A 21,571-nucleotide genomic window follows, 5' to 3' on the forward strand; every position below is an offset into this window, starting at 1 on the left:
AATTAGTGACTGATAATATATTTTGCATTCTACTATAGAACAATTTACCTGCAAATGTGATAGATGTGATATAATATTGTACACATGTAAATCGTTTTTATTTTTTTATTTTTGACAAAAATGCGAAACAGGATAAAAGAAAATTATGGAGGAAGATAACTTCTTCTACAAAAGTAACTAGTAAAAGTGCTTAAGAGGATAAAAAACACAATAGTGCTTAACTAGAAATACCAATGCTTTATTCAAAACATTATATTATAAAGCTACCGCGTATTTTATACAATAATAGGTAAATCACATTGATCGAAAATGCCCCCAAACGTTAATTGTTTAATACTATAATACTTCTGCTGAAAAACAAATATCATAACAAATCATTAAATAATGAACAATATAATACACACAAACTGATACATCGTAGATCACATGTAAATTTTTCATACTTTCCTTTTTTCTTTGTTTTAATTTTTACATATCTCCGCGTACCAATTTTTACTCTCTATACAATTTGTACTATCACAATGAGGACAACGTGTTAGAAACATAGAACTAATTGGCCTATTCGATTTAAGGTGGGAAACAACAATATCTGTCAAAGCTGCTATAAACGTAGGATGATCGTTGGGTGCAGCACTTCTCCTTATTCGAGCAATGCCCAGCTGAAGACGAAAAAAAGAGATCTTTTTCCGTGAATTATATGCAACTTACAACCAATACGAGAAGAACACTTACTTCATCTGCTAGTTCCTCGCAATATTCAATATCCAGCTCATGAAGAGTTTCAATGTGTTCATTAATAAAAGATACTGGCACTAATATAAAATGTTCTTTCCCTTGTTTCACATAAGCCTTTATAGCGTTATCGGTAAATGGCTCCAGCCAAGCCGTAGGTCCAACCTAAACGTATATTAATGAAATATGATACATCAAAAAATTAGAATATATTTCATTTTTAAAATAACTTAAACGAATTAATTGAAAAAAAAGTAAGAAAAAATTATTCTGATAGAAATTTTAATAATAAATAGCTATCTAAATTATGCAAAATACGATCACTATTGTACGCTTTGGAAACATAATATATCCACGATTAACAAAACTATCTGATTCAAACTAGTACTTTGCTTTCAGGAGATGATTTTCGAACAATTCGATAGAAAATACAAAATGGATGCATTTGATATAAACGTCGACGATTACATCCAATATTTAAACGAGTATCACGTTCATCGTAATAAATTGCATAATAAGATAAGGATTCCATCAGAGTGAAAATAATATTAATGAATTCGTGAGAATTGCCCATTGAAAATAAGTCCAGATACGCGATATAAATCAGGTTATAATTAAGGCCATAAGTTTTGGCCGACGAAGGCCACCTTCTTCATCGTGCTTGAAACTAGAAAGAGCGAGAAAGGTAGCGTTGAGCAATCATGACTCGTGACCATGACCTTAGATCGATTTTCGTTGTGTTTTACTTATTTTTGTAAGAAAAATTTCAACGATCTATTATATTTACTATAATATTTTTACAAGAATAAAATAGCAATAAGATAAGAGGAAATTAAAGAGATTGACAATTCTGTCAACGAACGATTCATCATTCCGTAACGCGTACAGCATCCTTTCCAATTTGAAAGTTTCATATATTCCATGTCGAAATGTTTGATAAATTGAACGTCAATTAGAACAGCCATGGATATACAAGTAATCATTTCTCATCTGTGAAATTAATAACTGCAAAACTGAACGATATATATAAACAATTTGAATAAAAAATATTTCAGAAACATAAAAAGAAAATTGTAAACTTTGTTGGTGCTTTTTTTTTTACAAGTCACGTATGATTTCTAACTATAAACTGAAACTATGGACGGTGATTAAAATGAACCTTTAAAATAACCTCAGAATCTGAAACAACATAATATGATATACTCTAATACATCCTCTAAAATTCTGTAATGGAAATCTCGACGAGGACCACATTAGAGTAAAATAACAAGAATTACCTAGAACCTAATATACTATTTTCTTTGCTCCTAATAATACCGAAAAATGTTTAGAAAAAAAAATATTTGTTTTAAACTTAATACAGATAATTAGTTTTTCTTTCAATTATAATTTTTAAATAATAATAACTGCTTTAATTAGTATTTTAGTAATTTATTAGTAGCTTCAAGTAAAACTCGTGTTAATAAAACAAAAATAAATCTTTGTACCTTAGACTGCCAGACCAATTTGTACGGATTACAATATTGCAATTTTTCCATTACGAAAGCAACTGTGCTTGCCACTTCACCTGTATAAGTATCCCCCCTACGTATGGCCTAAAATCAAACGCAGCACAGTATTTCGTTGCTACTCGTAACAATGCTATTAAAATATCGACAAATAACCTTTAGTGGTAGCGAGTGAGCTGAAAATAAAATTAAAACGTTATTTCTTATGTCCTCTGGGAATTTAAATAATTCCTCCTTAATCCTTTCTGCAACTGTTTCTACGTATAATGGATGCGTTGCCCATCTATCTATTATACTCCACTTCATGTTAGCCGGTAGTTGTCTGCAAATTATAAATTTTCCGGGTACTGTCAAATTAATCTCACGTTGTGAAAAAAATGACTATTACTTTATTTTGTTTTACTGCTTCAAGAAATATATATGATAAAACGTTACGTATGTTTATTAATAACGTATTCAAATTTTCAATAAAATGGCAGCATATCTTACATACTTTTTAATGATTATACTTATGAATTTTACATACTTATTAACAAAACTTGATAAATACAAAATGTAGACAAATCAGCTCACTGTGCATCGTACTTGTTTTAATTATGAAAAATGAATTGATTATTTTTTCTATTCATCTTTCTTTGATTTTTTTAAATTAATATGTTTACAAAATGTTTATCCTTCGCCAGTAAAATATGACTAAAAGCATGAATGTAATTCATAATATAGAAATTAAATGAATTAAATTATTACGTGACTGAAATTATTTGCATTGTTATTTTGCGACCTTACTATGCGTTAAGTGGCTCTACTTTAGATGAATCATACTGCTACACAGATTTGTAGGCAAAATGATATTCGACATGTGTTTTTTTTTAATCTGCTAACGTTCATGATAAAGGATGATGACGACTACAAAGTTAAACATAGTGGACACAACACTTGAGCTAATGTTTCAAAAACTATTAGACACCAACGAACAGTTTATAACTAATTAATCTTGTAATTTTTTATGACAAGTCTGATTACGTAAACGGATTTCAAGATGTTTTCTTTTCTTCAAGAAATTAACAGAAAGTTAAGCATCTCTATATTGGTATTACTATGCATAACAAGAAACTTAAATACTTACAAGTGCAATTTTTCTTCATTCTGTACAATAATAAAGTTGCATGTTACGAAAATGAAGAAAACATAATAATTTTGCTTGCGTCCGATCCACTGAAAGATGGTGCATGGATTTATTTTCTCTACCAGAGAACCCGAGCTATCTTTCATCACAATCCTCGCATTCTCTCTTGGTTTGCCAATCAGTCGGCATACGGCGTATATACACGCATACATTCCAAGAATTCTACCGTCTTAGAGTACAAAGGGAATAATCCGTACTTCCAAGTAGCTTCTTATACTCGTAGACCATCTTTCAGTGGTCCTACATACAATACAGGACCTTCTTTCGACGATAATTTCCATCAAAAAGTCAAACTATGCACATTTCACATCTCTCTATGTTATTCAAACTTCATTTATGCAAATTAACCAGCGATTCTCGTGCAAATTTCATGTTCAAATATTGCTTGTGAGAAAGGCAACGAGATTAGTTACATAAGATCGAGATGTTAAATACAAAGGTGAACATGGGTAAACGACCGTGCTGAATGAACGGAGTTCTGTGATGAATGAACGTATATATTGGAGTGTGTATACATTCGCATGTGACGAAAGCGTGATCCACGAGTTTCTGCGGAAACTGCGAGGCGCTGATTATTGAAACAACCAGATCGTGTCAAAAACGAAAATCGTGTGCGTATGTAGAGCGATGAAGATTACGGTAAATTGGATTAAATTCTGTTCAAAAGCGTAAAACAATGTCAAATTAATATCCTTAAATCCTGGTCAAAGAAAATATTTTAAGGAATGGAATGCAAGTATATAGTAAGAAATGGACGGGACATGGAATAAAAATAAGATGAAATTTATATTTGCCACATAGATATTTGTGCCATCGTATATAAGGCTCCATCTGTCGATAGCATTATTGCAAATTCATATACCTTTTCTTATCGCAAACAACTGATTAGTAACAAGCATGAAGATAAATAACATTGATTATTATACACAGGTAACGATGAACAGTAAACTATGCGATTGCTAAGATACACATTAAATATAAATTATGTAAAACGTGAAATATAACTGCACATTTATAAAATGTAAAATTCATTATATGGAAGAATTTATAGATAACGTTATCATTTTAGAACAGACTGTATTTAATAGCAACGATGGTTGAAATAAAACTGACACAGATATGAAAATTTTTAATTATGCGTTTCACATATTTTAATATTATTTACGATAACTTAGTTCATTACAAATTTTGCTACACTAAAAATTAATGATTATTTCTTTTTTTTACTGAAGAGATCATTATTTAACCAAGATTCTACAGAAAAAATCTAAAATAAAGAATTAAAAATTGAAGAAGTGAAATTTATTTTAATAGCACAACACTATTATTAAATCGTAATATATGGTGGTTTTAATATCTCCTGTCTTTTAAAGGGCGTTGTTTTATCATAGGTAGACATTATGAAAAATTATCAGTGCGTTCTCTTTTATTTTGCATGTTTTTAAATTGAAATAAAATGTTGAAAATTTTTCAGTTGCACATAACTTCAAAATAAAAAAATTCGAAAACATGAATATACTATCTCATCCATCTTCATTTAATTTATATCACAATAATTATTACTTCTTTTGATACACAATCAACATGATCAGAGATAAAATATTTTTAAACATGCAAGCAATATTAAAATATGTATTTTAAGTTTATGAGGTTCAAAAATTCATTATTTTATTAAATTAGGATTAAAAACACTGCAGTCTATACAAATTATACATTAATTAATAGAAAAGTGTATTTATTTCAACCACAGGAAACAAACGTTTCACATGTTACAAACATTTAACTACAAAAAAATTAAAAAATAACTACCTGTTCTTGTAATACTTATATATCTCATTAAAACTTGACCCACTTGTAGCGCAACAATATTGAGGATATTGAGAAAAGATTACTGTATGCTCGACACCATCTCTAAAATAAGAATGCGCATATGCTAAATAATAATCTAACTGTTAAGTTTATTAATTGGACATTTATGCATTAAAGTTATTACTAGTTTATAATGAATTAGCATTCTTACTCTTCTATTTTTTGAAGTGTATTCTCAGTGAATGGATTAGCATAACGAAAAGCAACATAATGCTTATGAGGTGCAGTCTCCGGTGAAACTCTATCTAAACTTTCACACAAAAGTTTACCCTGTATATTTGTCCACTCTAAAATAGGAGATTTTCCACCGATTTCTTTATACTTCTTTTGTACTTGTTCTGCGCGAGCTTTGGCTATCCAAGGAGCTAGTCGACTGTAATACATATTACAATAACAGACTCTTCTTCATCTGACCTACATTTACTATAATTTATCTAACTGAACTTTAATTCTAATACTATAATTCACATAACCGAACCTTTGGAATGGTAGTTGTATCATGTCACGATCAGTCATTATACGTAATAAATACTCAGGCACCTCTTCGATGCTGCTAGGACCACCCATATTTAACATTAGAATACCTGTCTTCGGCTTATCATTGCTTATTTGATTTAAATTTGCTGTCACTGAAAGTTGACGGCACGACAAAAAGGAAGACTTTGCACACTGTCTTCCTAAATGACCACAAACATAAATTTTAATACTTTTTGAAAAAATAAACATATTAAAAGAAAAGATAATCTAATTTAAAGTAAAAACATACTGCTTCTACAAAAATCATATTGTACGTTTAATTATTTAATAAATGTAACATTAGATACTGAATTTATACTTTTCTACTTAATAAATTTCTAGTTTCATGTACTGCAACTACTTGGAACTGTATTAAACAAAACAGAATGTATGAAGTGTAAGTTTTACTTACCGAATTGGAGTACGTTTATTAATTTACTAACCATATTTAACAAACTAGCACTTTCCGAAAATGAACGAACGTATTAAATATCTCGTAGTAATTGCGATTTTTGCACGATCACGTTTGTGCAATGTATACTTATCGTATCGTCATAGTATACAATAGTGCAACTGGCACAATTCTGTACTGCACAAAATTTAATGCGCATGCGCGTCAATAAATTCCGGTTCGCAGAGCCATCTGAACTTCTGCCTCCCTTGCTCTTTAGATTTTCTTTCTCTTTCTTTCTTAGCAGACAAAAAGACTGTAAAAGCTGAAGACGAGAATAAGTAATATATAGAATAATTAAAATCATATTTTATATTTTTTTGTAATTTTCTATAATATATATATTTTTTGTTGTAGTAATATATGTGTGGAAGAGGCCGTAAAAGTTGCAGAAGGGAGTAGGTAATATATATTAATAGAATAATGAATTTTTCTATTTTTAATTATTAAATTTATAAATTATACCTAAATTGTTTTCAGCAATACAGAAACCTCTAAAATAATTCTGCTAACCTGCCATTGTGCTGCCAGTAATTTTGAGATAAAAGTAATGAAACTGTAAGTTTACACTTTTACTGTGTTTCATTTTATTTTATTTCATATTATTTTGTTCTTCATTCTGTGTCAGCTAATTTATAATTATATAACTGTATATCATATATTTAAAAATCCTTTTTATGAATCTGACAGATTTGAATATTACAGAGGCTAGGGAGCCTGAAATAAGCCTGGTGATGACTTGTACAAAGAAATTGTTAGATTATAGTCTCAGAATAAAAAAATTACATGAACAAGTTAAAAAATTTACAGTGCAAAATAGAGCATTGCATGAACAAATTCAGTGATTGCATGTGTAGGAAAGGAAGGAAAAACTAGTCACCACGAGTAGACAAGATGAATATAACAATGAGGGAATGGGGAGGGAATTAGGTCGTAAGTTATAAACAAGATTTTAATACTTAGACAAATAGGCGTACAATGTAAAAGTAAACGTGGCAGAAGATATGATTCACAATCTAAAAAATTTGCCTTATCATTATTTTTTTCAAGCTCATGAACTTACAAGGAATTACAAAAATCAATGGCATTACCTTCAATCTGTATTTTGCAGTTATTTACATCATATAGCTGAAATATGAAACAAGAAAGGAGTTGGAAGAAATAAAAAATAATATATATATATATATATGTTATCTTCGTTTTTTTCATTAATGAAACCTTTAATTTTAAGATATTATATGTTTGTTACTGATATATTTGTATATATAGGTATTAAGTATATATAAAAAAACTTTAAAATAAATTGTTAAATAAAATGTACAGTGTATAATATATTTTTTCTCTTGTTTATCTTATATAATATTTATGTTCTTACATTTTTATAGTCATAGTAACATGTGTATTTTATATTTTTTCGACTTTTGCTTTCTTTCCTTATTTCTCAGTATATTAGAAATAATACATTTATTATTTTTATTAAATTTTGATTAACTAAACGTAAAAATAAATTGGGAAGATAGAGGGCCTAAAAAATGTAAATAAAACTGAAATCCAGATGGCTCTGCGAACTGGATTTTTATGACGCGCATGCGCACTCAATTTTTTTGCACGCCGGCATTAAAGTTGCCAACAGAAAGTTTCGCTACTGTATACTGTGGTTCGATATAGGTTAGGTTTGCAAGTAATAGGTTATGTTTGAATAATAAAGTTGTATGTAATGCGATTACGCGAGTTACATTACAAGACATTTTTGACGCGCGTTGCAGTGTGATTCACTGATTAAATAGAACTATATCTACAAATTAAACATAACAAATTTAATATATAAAACAATCGTGCACAGTTGTAATCATCATAATATAATCGAGGCGGAATTATGACAGATCGGGATACCGAGGAATTGGAACCATCTGATTTGGGTACTCTTGATTAGTAAGTAATACATACCGTATACGTAAGTACGAAACACTCGATAAGCATTACTTTGTGTGTCACGATTATATTTCAGTTGGGACAGAATTTATTCGGAAGAACTCGATAATTTTAAGGAACACGGAGACGTAGGTGAAATATGGTTCGGTAGAAATAATACACTGAAAGTCATAGGGTAAGTCAGTCGAATAATACACGAAAAATTGACGTAAGAACACACAAAACACATGTATGCGGCATAAAGTATCGCGTAAACGGTAAGTAAATTTGATTCGAGACTGACGACGCCATCTCTCGTTCACTAAAACTACTAAAATTTGTACAATTCGCCCACACTACTGCAAGGCAATATTTTGAATCTTTCAAATTGAAATTAAATAGATAAATTTTTTATATTCGTTTTCACACAGAATTAATGCACGTAGCAATTTCATAAAAACTTTTCATGCCTAGAAATATTAGATACGCACATATCTTAACACGTGTACATATAATTTGTTATTAAAGGAAATTATATTTAGTATTGAAATATTTCAAACATCATTATAAATACAATTTTGTTTATATTTCAGTTGGATTACCACGGAATTAAAGCTTAACAACGACGATAAAATGATTGACATAGGATGCGGCAATGGAATGACTTTAATTGAACTTAACAAGAAAGGTTTTGAAAGACTGATAGGAATAGATTATTCAGAGAAAGCAATTGACTTAGCTCGCGAAATATTGAAGGAACACAATGCTTCGCACATCGAGCTAAAAGTCTGCGATATATTAAATTCTGAAGATCTCGATTTATCGACCGATTTTAAGCTAGCGCACGATAAAGGAACTTATGACGCCATCAGCATGCACCCGGAGGATCCAGCCTCAAAACGGTGGAGATACATAGAAAATGTACATAAAATTCTATTGCCCTCTGGTTATTTAGTCTTAACTTCGTGTAACTGGACAAAGGCTGAGATAGAAAAGCATTTTCAAAATTGTAAGTCGTATTATCGATTTAAGAGTAAGAGATACAATATTTTTTAATCCTTTGTGGTTTGCTGTATAAAATTATTATTTCTTCCGAAATGAATATAATTAAAATCTTTCGAAGATATTTATACAGGGATATTGAAAGCTCGTTTTCTGCTTTATTGCGATATATTATTAAGTGAAGGTATAAATATATTTCCAGTAGATACTCTTTATTTTCCACGCAAGCCAATTAAAAATAATTAATGTAGCATAAAACCGGTACAGTGAACCACAGAGGGTTAAACAAATTAATACATAGTATTTCTACAGTATATCGTAAAATGTGTATTCAATACAATATATTCGAATATTAGGGGAGTGGTACTATTCCTTCCATTTCTGTAATAAACATTCTTTAATAATGTTAAGAAAAAATAGAAACATCGAAATCAATTTCATATGAGGAAATAGTATACTTTACATATTTATGGTAGTTCTCTTTTGATGAATCCGAAATTTACAAACAAATAATTCACGAGATTTTATATAGAAATGATAATATCATTTCAAATTATGATTAAATATGCAAGACATTTCATTTAAATCGTTATTCTAAAACATTTTCGAGACCGTTGTTAATATTGAAAAATGCTTTAAATAACGTTTCAGTGAAATATCAATTTTTCAAATGATCACAATGGAGTCACAGTGGAATCGTAAATATTTCAAAATACATTAATCGAATCTAACGCATAACGTAATATTTACTTAAAATATAATCCATACAAAGAGAATGCGTTTCCATTAAAAAAGGAAAACTGACAAGATTATAAAGTACGAGTCCATCAGTGTGTTTAAAAAAAATGTATTATCCTTGCACCTGATAATTACCTTTGTTAGAAATATAAAATTTGTTTATCCACTATTGGTTGGGATAGTACTGATATTTTTTCTAATTTTTTATTTGACTTTAATTAATTTCTATTATTAATTAATATATAATAACAATAATACTAATAATTTTAATACAATGTACAATATTTTAGATTTCGATATCTTACACGTGCTTCCTAGTGATTCGTTTACATTCGGCGGACAAAGTGGAAATACTGTGACACAGTTGGTTCTTCGGAAAAAATAATTAATAAAAAGATCATTTATCATAAAACGTTTTCCGTTTATTTACCCTTTATAATTGACTTGCATAATCCATAACTAATATGTAGTTAATTAAGAGTATCGTAATACGAATAGGTATATAGGATATGGAAAAATTTATTATTAAGTGCATAATATATATTCTGTGTCAATAACATGTTCAGATAGTGAATATTATAATAATAATATAGTTTACTACTATTCTATTATCAATTTACAAACGTTATAAAATGCTATGCATTAGAATCGGAATTGATGCTGCTGTTTATTAATGTTTTGATAAATCCGCATTAGCGTAAACTATTAGTAGATACATATTTAATAATTTAATAATTAACTATTATATCATTTGTTTCTTACAGTCGTTGGTACTTAAGGCATTATTGGCATGATAAACTTTTTTTTATGTACGTATGATTAATAACTGTTAGCGTTTTGTTATTTATTTAAAACGTGCTGTATACCAACATAACGCAAAATTCTAGTTAGGAATAAATTCCAAGGGAAAAAAGGTTCACGTGTATACATTCTAAATTGAACACACACAATTTAGTGTTTCACTCGATGTGGTAAAATTATTTAAACATTGGTAATGATAAATTACAATATTCTTCTACTTTCTATGCAAAATGAAAGTGCTTTACCTTACATAATTTCGTTATAGGTATATTCAATTTTGATATTCGAGCTTTTACGATAAACGCATTCTAAAGACACATGTTTTACGTAATTGAGAGTCGTAAAGTATTCCTTTACAAATTTTGAATAACAACAAAACGTGGTTAGGTGTATAATTTCGCATCTTCTCTACGAATAAAATGGTTGTTTAAGAAGTCCTCCTGTAGTTTCTATAACTGTCAGGAGGAGGCTTGAATTTGAAATACTTGAATTTTACCATTTTAAATTAATTTCATATCGGTCGCGATGCTTAAAATTGTTTAAAAATGTGTATTTTTCGTTAATTTGTACTTCTATGTAAAGACGTACAAGAATTTTTAAACACGTACTATCTCTTCTTTGAGAAATCAGTTATATTTGCGAAGATTAATGTAAAGTATCATCTATGCCGCTTCGTTTAAAATATTTCATAAAAGAACGAATACCGTGGACATATAAAAGTGACAGTCAAGAAACAAGCAGTAAGTGCTTCAAACAACATATCGTTAAATAACAAACCGTTCAACATACACAATTTTTCACAAGATTCAATTACAAATTTTAAAAGTAATAAGAATTCGTTGCACATTCACACTGAAATGATGACACGATATCACGGTAGTATTTCAGATACTACCATTATGTAATAAATAGAACTCTTCTAAACGATTTTACTATAGAATAAATTTTCAATTCTATTAATCTAGAATAAAAATTTAACTATCTTTTCTTTTTTGGTATATTTTTTGCTATTATATAAAATATAAGCGCAAGTATTCGTCTACCAAATATCGTTAAAATAAATATTTAATTGCGAGTATTATAAATTATTAACATCTACGCTATCTTTTTGTTAGTCAGGAAACGAAATGAAAATTGATAGAAATTGATTACGCGCAAACACGAGGCATGATTTTGGCGCTACTGGTTCTAGAGAGATGCGTAGCAATGGCCGTTCAGCGAGAAGATTGGGACGCCTCTGGCATTATTGGTCCGCCACATCACGCATTTCTTTCAACGAAGCTAGTAGAATCAGAACCATTGCTGATGTTTGTGCAACGTTTAACACGAAAATATAATAATTAGAAGGCGGTTAGAAATTACGGTGTATAACGTCTCATATCGATCGATTTTGCGCGTATTTCTTTCTAAAATGAGCCATCCAAAAATACAGTCCTATGTGTTAAGTATAGAAATTAAAAGATACATCTTTGTGAATTTATTAATACCGTTATTCGTAAACCATTTCGCAGAAACCATTATTCGTAAGTAATCTATCGCTCCTTTTCCAGGTATACTCGTTGAGAACAACAATGTGTTCTATATGTTTATATAACTTTCTTTTAAATGTGATATTTAAATATGATTATTAATTATTGCTAGATGCAGAATGCTTTGAATTTAACACCACCTTCCATTTTATACTGTTGATGTTGTATTTTTGGTTGATTCATCATTTTAAGGAGTTAGCACAGGTTTAAGATTAATAGGACTCTCTTACTAATATCGTTCTCGTTTTTAAGTTGCGATCTTTAAAGTTTCGAAGAATTTATACAGAAGTGAAGTTTCGTTTTACAATGCCTAATGTAATTAACAAGATTGTTGTGTGAATTGTAAGGCTCGATTCGGTACCTGTAGGGAAATCAGACACATTTTATATAGTGGTTATAAGCAATCTTAACGAAACGAAACTATTATTAGGAATTATTTAGTAAAAGGATAATTGAAATTTCATACTTTTTCACACGAACAAATATCAAATATAAAGAGGTAACGTACCGCTGCAAACCAAAAGGCTCTCTTCGTAGTATCCTTCTTGACAGTAGCAGCGTTTTCCAATCATGGTGGTATTTCGTTGTACGCAATGTGCACCATCGATGCATTCAGAGTCGTCGTTGCATGGTGTATGCAATGCTGCAAGTTGAACATACATTGATCTCACTCGTCACGCATTATAAACGTAATCAATTACGTATTTTTCGACTGAAACGTCTTTATATTCGAGTATAGAATTTTTATTTAGGTTTTCGTGTGTCGTAAAGATAAAAATGGCGTGGACAGCACATGATGTTATTGCTTTTTGATATCAAATCACACGCGTTTGACAACCACGAACGATTCTATTTCTAAATAGCGTACGCCGAATGTGTCTAATTGCCATAAATGCCAGGTGCGTTCTAATTTCACGGCAACACGCAATTTCACGCAAATGTACCCCCGACATGACTTTTAACGGTTGATCAATCTTCAACCTTCGCAAGAGTCTGCAATTTTACCTGAAATCGTAACAATTCTGGGTTCTCCATAGAACGGTAATTAAGCCAATCTCCTAATTGAACTAAATTCCTAAATTACTACTGTTCTAACATCTGACATTTACCGAACTCTGAATTGTTTTTCCCGTGAAATACTTTATTTCAATTGACCATTCATTAATTTATTGCTCGCTATAACCTTTGACATTTAATGGGTACATTCGTTATTTTACCTTTTAACGTTGTATATTCCACTTTCAGAGGAATAACAATTAGAATATATTCGATTGTTATTTCTACCATCAAAATTTTCACTATGCGTTAGATACGCGCATAGTATTATATTTTATTACTGCGCGTTCTTCTCAACGACACAACTTAACTTAACAATTTATTGCAGTAACATTGCATTAAATAACGTATCGATTTCCCTGTTTTCATCAAACAACGTACGTGTGTTGGAAAACTTGTGAATTGGTGTTTGAGCGTACCACACGTTGCAATGATATTCTTAAAGCTTTTCAATTTGCATAGATAACCACACCGCTGGCACCAACACCATCGTGCGTTCACATATTGCAAGAGAACACGTGAGTATATGCAAATGATGGTAATACCTTATACACTATGAAATTCAATTACTTTTTTCGAAACTTCAATTCCGTCTTTCTCACAATAAATAATATATAATACATTTACCTCCTAATTGTGAAACAATAGTTTTATTTACAACCGTGTAGAATATATGAAATGGTAACGCGTTATGGTTCACGTCAAAATGGCGACAGAGGAACAACAGAATTAAAGCGAGCTTAGTTACCTTTGAATTTATTGGTACACGCGCCATTTAGGGGTGCGGAATAATCCCCGCAGAGACACCTTGTTCTTCCGTCTCGAGCATCTGACATGCATGTCGTATTCTGAATTCCAGCGCAGTCGGAATCTATCTTACACTCGCGAGCTTTACCAACTGAAATTACAACTTATGCATAAAACTATCGATCTACGCCGACCGTTATCGAGTCGGTCACCAACAAGTGGATTGTTCTTCACGTAAATGATTAATATAAAATTGAACTGGTTTTTACAATAGAATAATTGTAATTAGATACTTTTCAAATTGAAGGAACTGTTCTCATCATTTTCACGTGTTGAATCAATGTTCAAAGTAAGTTCCACATGTTTTAGGACAGCATATAGATTTACATAAGATGGTGCAAACATATATGCCAGACTATAATGGATGAAAGAGCATGACAAAATAAGTTGAAAGTGTGGAATAAAATTTTGTCATACAAGGTTCCATTTTTGAGAAACTGGAGGTTGAAAATTCGACGAGTGTACTTGGCTAAAGGGGTGTAACACTAGTGTTGAATCAAAAGTTAGTCAAGTACGCGCGTGCTCACGAAACTTCCAATCCCAATCATTTAAGAACGACACTTCGAATGAAACAACATTATTCCACATCTTTGTCTTATTTTTTCGGGTAGATCTTCTTTTCAATTTGCACCAGAAATTATGGTACGTACGTAACAATCATAAATTATGGTATATACGTAACAATCAATATTTCTATTGTCTACTCATAAATATGTACTATTCCATTATAATTTATCCAATTAACCTTGTTCTTCTATGATTGAACAGCTTCGTAATAAATGCCACGCTTCTAAAAAACCTCTCGACATGATTTAAACATTGCTAGCTTCTGAAATCGATAAGTTATTTTAACAAACCTGGTGTAGGCGGTGGTGGAGAATTCTGGTTCGGATTGTGTGGGATGATTTTACCAAACGTCGTCAATGCCCACGTAGAAGACGGTGACACGCAAAACACCAGCAAAAGGAACGTCGCCAACAGCTGAATACTTCCTACTGTTTTCATTTCGTCCAGATTTACTTGTTGCGGCCAGTTGATGCGTTCGAAACCGTCCCAAAGATTACCACTCGATTTACTCACTGATCACTAAACTCCAAACTTACGAGGTACCGGAAGTACGTCTCGAGGCGGAGGCCACTTGCTCTTCTTCACTAAAATGCCGATCTTGGTTGTACTCTCGCTGAGACTCGAAGCGACCGTCCACAAGATTTATATTCTGAACTGTTTGCAAGGTACACTGATACCTAGATTATCATTATTGTACCGTGAGGAGCAAGGAGGGGTGCGATTTCCAAGGAAATGGGATCGAAGAGAAATTTGCTCGCGTTTACAGTACTGGCTGATACTCGAACGGATTACTTTTACGTTCTATTCGAGAACTGCGTGTTACAAGGACGTTCGAAGGCCTTTTAAGCCTTTGAGGAGCCCCCACCGTCCACCCCGTGTGCTGCCACCACCGAGGCGGAAAGCACTCCACGCCGAAACGTAGTTGGCCTACCGCGTCGTTGAGGGATCGGAGTGTGCTTTCGCTCCCTTAAGTTTCGATCGTGGCAGGAGTTCTGCTCAGGTGAAACAGAACGGTACCGTGCTAGAACAAAGCATCCCGGCTTGAACTTAACGTCACGAACGTACATACTTTACTTTCTCATTTTCACAGGAACTGTTCGTTGCAACGTGCAGCCGAATATACTCGGTTCGATGCTTCGCAGGCATATTCCTTTACATTGTTCTGTTATTTGTTTTCTTTTCTTTTTTATACTATTTAATAATTATGGGATCAATTGTATTAAATCGTGTAATCAATTTTAAAGAGCACTGAGAGGTTGTTTAAATATCGATCGCTTTGCTTTAAAGAGTTACTTTGTACCTACTGTATTTATATTAATCAGAATCAGTTCTGATTACATCGAAATTATGCATCTCAAGGGTATAAATATTCTTAAACAATTATATCGTTGTTTTTGCTTATTACGTGGAACGTGGAATACGTAATTTTGTTGTGTAGCTTATCGTAGCGAACTTGATCATAAAGCACATGAGACGGCGATCATTTGTATGAAATGTATATTGTACTTACTCCCCTATATTATATAGACATATACCGTGCGATAATTACTTGAAAACAACCGTATTTTGTTTCGATCTGCAGGAAAAAAAAAAGAATGAAAAATTGCTAATAGTTATAATAACCAGGCTCTCAACGCAAAATTAATTTTTAACATATAATTAAAAGTTAGGTCATTCGATGAAAAATGTGTTGGTTTCCAACTGTTACGCGTTATATTACTTTAATGAGGTTCAAGATTACTTTCAAGAATAAAAATGCTACGGTGCACGATCCTGAGCTTAGTTTGTGTCTAATATATGCCTAGCTCTGTCTAAACAGGCTTTTTTTCGAGCGGAAGCAATCCGCGGCACCCACGAACAGTACCGTGAGCCGAGCGATAAGCGAAAACCATAAGGGTCATTCTACGCGAAATTAGGACACCTTCTGGAGCAGCATTTCAGATTTTTATGAAACTCTCACGATAGATCTCTCGAAATTTCGATAATTACTAATACTTTACAATAAATTATAAGTTTCAACAGGTATTTATTTAGGCGCAAATTCATTTTCAACTAGAATGTAAAAATGTCAATTTTATTTCTATGAGTGAGTTTAACAAAGGATAGCAAAGACATTCGATGAATTCGATAAGAAGGTAATAGCCCTCGAAAACTACTGCTAATAGTAGTCACTATTTAATAGCTCTATATTAGTTTAAATAAATAAACGAATAAATAAATGATTGAAATAATGTATCCAAACAACAGGAGAGTATTAGAATTTATATTAAACTTTAACATTGATAACAGTTTTTCGTAATATATAGTGATATCGCGTTTAGTAGCGCTTTCTTGAAAGAACTTGCAAATGAGGCAGGGGGACTACAATTAATATCAAACGATAACGAATGACTGTAATAAACAATGTTTGACAAGCTTCCTACCATGTGCTAAAGCCCGCTCCTATGAGATCATATATGATAAACGTGAAAAAGAAAAATCACCAAGTTTACTACTGCTTCGAAGGGAGTCGTGCACGAAAAGCCATGTTTCGTTTTACACAGTCACGAAAGCTTAACGGTCATACAACCCCCCTATCCATCGAAAAATCAAGCTTCGTTTAGAAGTTACGATCAATCCAACGTCTAAAGACGTTAATCTAATTACAAGGGATTTCATTCAACGGAAACTTTACAAAAGCGCAAAAAGTAAAGATAATTTGAAAATAATTAACTCGTCCACATTAATAACAGTCGTGCGTGTGGGGGAAAATTAATAATTTTACAAAGTTCCCGATAAGAGATACGAAATTAGTTAATGATTGTATTTCATAATTATCAAGAGATAATTTGAATTTATACTGACCAGAAGTTATCAATTTTAAGTATATATATATAGTACAGCATGATAAAATTTCGTTGCAAAAGTGGTTGTAACTGTACTTGACAACTGTGCAACGGAATGAAAGTATCAAAAGGGTTGTACAAGTTCCGATTGATTTAAACGTATCAAAATGGATACGAGACACGTTCGTACACGGAAGTTAAAGAATTTATACCTTTGCTCCCACCAGTTTAGAGTTTAAATTTGCAGAATTGTGTCTTCTTGCACGCCACGACCATTGCGCTACCTTCGAGCATCAATTAACGAGAAGCTGTCGACATATCACGAAGATTTCGTAACAGCCAGACCTGTCTCGTATTTTCGAAAGAACAAGGAATCCGCGAAAGTGGATCGTGAATACTCACGCGATTCGCATACGAGTCTTATTGAACACGATCTGTTCAAAATTTACAATTACCCCAACATGAACGGGATCATGGATTTCGACATAATTTATGCATACGCTTAATCACGAAATGCATTGGAGTCTTGTAATTTGCTTTTGGGTCTTTAAGAATTAGTGACAAAGAAAGGTCAGTCGGTGATTAATTTCCATATCAAAGTCGAAAACAAATCAATTATTGATGTAGCTTTGTGAAGTTCTGGGAAAAGATTTAATATTCTAAAAAGTAATTTGGTAGGAAAGTATATAGAGTATATAATGAAAAAAATAATCCTGATTTAGCAAGATTCAGTTAGGATTAATAATGATAATAACGTACAGTGTACTTTTGCTCTTTGATAATTATTTACTGTTGGCAATGGGTTTGAAAAATGAAACCTAGATGATATTCCTTTAGAAATAAAAGTCTTTATTACTTAGCTTTGGAAGGATGTTTAAACGCTACGAGAGCTATAGAAACAGTGAGGACACTCGACAGAAAATTTATATGATTTTATTTCTTAACACGAGATTAATCTTTATTTCTACAGTGACATGTTACTGTGTTACAGTGAAATAATCCAACAATTACCATAGATTACGCAAAGTAATTGAATGACATGACGGTCCAGATAAAGAATTTTCATCATTTTATTTAAAGAAGACATGTATTTACCATTTGCACTGGAGACTTACCGAAAATAATTTAATTTGCTGATTGAAGATCGCCTCTCGAGTGCAAAGGGTTAATTATATTAATAGCATAAATTATTTTACAACCGCTAGCTTAATTGGTAAATTACACAGGAGGAGAACATTTCTAACATTTTAATTCAATAAAATTACATTCATTTCGTCTCATACCATCTCAACCCCATTTCTGAAGCCGCAACTCCTTCAAAGTATTAAGAAACGTCGTCATTATAATTATATTCAATTCCCAGTTGATTATTCAAAACACACGTAGAACATCATATTATGATCAATTAAAAAAGTTTCATTACGCCAAAACTATCTTATCCCACAGGCGTTATTATAATTACCGCATCCTGGTATTGTATTCGGTGCAGAAAAAGTTTCTTGCATGTCCTACCTTTGTTCCTGAATAATATTTTTTTAGCATTATTCGATAAATATTTCCACGCTCCTTCTAAATTCATGCGTTTTCAACGTACGCCCAAGTATATGCCGTTAAATAACAGTAATCATTTGAATTTAATTGCTCGTAAAGTCGTATCACACTTGTTCGCCACTAATATCGTTAATAAAGATCTCCGTTCCCGGCACAACCGTTTAGAACGTTCAGTTGCACGTTGTTTCGATTCATTCAGAGCGGATAATTAAAACTCAAATAAACGAGGTTCCACTGTAATTCTGATTTCTACGATAATTCCATAACTGTAAGTGCAATTTGACTCGACTATCGATTGTAGATCACTGAATTGTACGGGCAATCCTCCTGTAACACGGTCGATAGGTTTCTATCAAATATTCTGTTGCGTGAAACCGTGTTATATGGGAACGAGAGTCGGTACAATTTCATATAAGCAACTTAATTATTTATGAAAATATATAAGTATCTCGTAAACTGTGCATCACGCTTTCTGCTATGACATCGAAATATAGTTATAAGTGAATAAATTATCATTTATTTATACATTTTCGTAGAAAGCCACTATAATTAAATAAATTATAATTAAGAAAGTAATTTAACTTTTAAATGTGTTAAACAAAAATCACAGTACAGCACTGCACAAAGTTGTACACAATTTTCTTATCGTGTTAAAAAGAAATTATTTTTTAAGTTATAGGTTGCAGTGTTATACGAGGGTCCTCGCAATTTATTCCATCGTGTTAGAACGCAACTATGTTGTACGATGTTGCGCCCGAGGAGGACTTTCTTTCAGACAGAAATTTCTGAAGGGAATTAAAATATAAAACAGCACGTACACGTGGTTAGGGTCACAATAATCATCATAAAATCAATTCGAAGGTACATTCAAATGAATGAAGCTCGACTCGGTACTCGTGTTACCTGGCTGTTGCGTTTCGTGCTTTAACACAGAATATGTTAACCTTTCGAACTTATAAAAATAGCAGAACGTCATTAACGAGTCACAATTTTCAAGTGCTTCGCGTTGTGACATGTTTACCAACGTATCGTAAGAACGCGAGGCCAAAAATCTGCTTAAAGACTGCAATTCTTTAACGTTGTTTTCTGGAAAACACTTGCTCGAGGAAATGGAAAATACTTCGACGTGTACAGTCGAATGATCGAATTAACGAATCACGGTAAAACACGAACGATAAGGAATGAAAAATTAAGTCTGTCCTCCGATTAACATGACGGAGAACGCGAGGACGTAAGTTACCCCTGAAGTGAAGGTGTTCAATTTATAGTACATCATAAAAAGTTGGAAGGGTTATGTGCGTTCTCCGATAAAGATCTCCCACGAAAAAAAAAAAAAAAGGAAACACGGTAAGACCGACCTAGTTTACGAGTTCGTAATCGCTGACCGACCAATTGTAATTGCCTATTAGTCGACGTATGAAAACGTTATCAGGCTACTTCTGGTGTAAATCGTTACGTATTAGCATAAATAAGTTCAAGGCCCATGCGCAGTTGTGCGAACGATGGATTAATTTCTCTGCGACATGATTTTGTCAACCGGTAATAACCTTTGCGAATGATATTTGTAACTACGTATGTACTGATATTTTCTGTCTACCGTAGGCGGAAATACGAATGTGTAAATAAAATTGTGTGAGAGGATGTATGTACGTACGTTTTGGCGGACTTCGTTTTGTAATTTAAATGGAAGAATGGATTTTTATCGAAGCAAGTTCAATATCAATCGATTTAGTAGTATATTAATTAATTAATACTTTAAATGTTTAGAACATTATTATTTAACTTTTGTCGTTGTAGGACGCAGGAAATATTAAATGTTATGACAGTGATACGAGAGTATTTTATTCTTTGTAGAGTCGTTTATGTAACAGTTTGAATGCATTCAAAATGCATGGCTTTTTGAGTATCTTCTGATGTAAATGAATAATCTTGATATTCAGCCTGTTAAACATATTTTTATGTTATTGAATATGATAAGTTATTTTATTGAAGGTGATGTTAATTAATATCATGGGGAAAATTGTTGGAAACTATTAATGAAACATGAAATTATTACCCCCTTAATTGTCCCCATTTTTACTTTTTCAATGTACCGTACACCTTATTGACTTCCTCCACGTTCATCTTTACATTCAATTAATATTTTGACCCCCCTTATTTTTATTCTGATATTTATTTCTCTTCTTATGCCATGCAATGTGGTGATTTGCATATTATTATACAATAATATTTAGTGAAAATTAAGTAAAAAATATGTGATTCTCTTAACACGTGCAACGATAGATTAAACAAGATGCAAAGATAACACTTATTCTTCACAGTTGGTTTAATCAGAGCCATTATCACAAGATAAACTAATCGAATGTTCTTGTACGATATTGTATCTTCGTTAAAACTATTATAGCAGATACCTAGGTAGTGTACCTACTATGTGCTTTACAATAAGAGAGGTATTAACGTGGTATAAACAGATTTAGCGATAGCAATTCATAAATTCGTAAATTTTGTTAGAACGTGACATT

The 21,571-nt window shown here is 31.8% G+C and overlaps 4 protein-coding genes across 4 annotated transcripts in view; 1 reads left to right on the top strand and 3 right to left on the bottom strand.

Annotated features, from left to right (window-relative positions):
* Invadolysin (leishmanolysin-like peptidase, invadolysin) overlaps positions 1 to 8,472 on the bottom strand; it is a 188,405-nt gene extending 179,933 nt beyond the window's left edge. The window contains exon 1 of the mRNA XM_076895050.1: positions 8,210 to 8,472. The gene's annotated coding sequence lies outside the window, so the exon portion shown is untranslated. The remainder of the gene's footprint in view (positions 1 to 8,209) is intronic.
* Fech (ferrochelatase, mitochondrial) lies at positions 442 to 6,355 on the bottom strand. Its single transcript, XM_076895057.1, has 8 exons — positions 6,224 to 6,355; positions 5,774 to 5,972; positions 5,447 to 5,668; positions 5,236 to 5,337; positions 2,397 to 2,562; positions 2,220 to 2,327; positions 733 to 897; positions 442 to 659 (listed from the first exon to the last, which is right to left on the bottom strand). The coding sequence occupies exons 1-8, from the start codon at positions 6,255 to 6,257 to the stop codon at positions 462 to 464; spliced, it is 1,194 nt and encodes a 397-aa protein (XP_076751172.1). The 5' UTR covers positions 6,258 to 6,355; the 3' UTR covers positions 442 to 461.
* LOC143423606 (EEF1A lysine methyltransferase 2) lies at positions 8,045 to 10,325 on the top strand. Its single transcript, XM_076895063.1, has 4 exons — positions 8,045 to 8,194; positions 8,271 to 8,369; positions 8,767 to 9,182; positions 10,204 to 10,325. Exons 1-4 carry the CDS (start codon positions 8,139 to 8,141, stop codon positions 10,296 to 10,298), a joined length of 666 nt encoding a protein of 221 aa, XP_076751178.1. The 5' UTR covers positions 8,045 to 8,138; the 3' UTR covers positions 10,299 to 10,325.
* Positions 10,326 to 12,299: 1,974 nt separating this feature from the next.
* Sosie (oogenesis-related protein sosie) lies at positions 12,300 to 15,336 on the bottom strand. Its single transcript, XM_076895159.1, has 4 exons — positions 14,964 to 15,336; positions 14,048 to 14,197; positions 12,752 to 12,886; positions 12,300 to 12,604 (listed from the first exon to the last, which is right to left on the bottom strand). The coding sequence occupies exons 1-4, from the start codon at positions 15,109 to 15,111 to the stop codon at positions 12,522 to 12,524; spliced, it is 516 nt and encodes a 171-aa protein (XP_076751274.1). The 5' UTR covers positions 15,112 to 15,336; the 3' UTR covers positions 12,300 to 12,521.
* Positions 15,337 to 21,571: the final 6,235 nt, after the last annotated feature.

Source organism: Xylocopa sonorina, chromosome 5, assembly GCF_050948175.1.
Source record: "Xylocopa sonorina isolate GNS202 chromosome 5, iyXylSono1_principal, whole genome shotgun sequence".
In the NCBI taxonomy this organism is placed as follows: domain Eukaryota; kingdom Metazoa; phylum Arthropoda; class Insecta; order Hymenoptera; family Apidae; genus Xylocopa; species Xylocopa sonorina.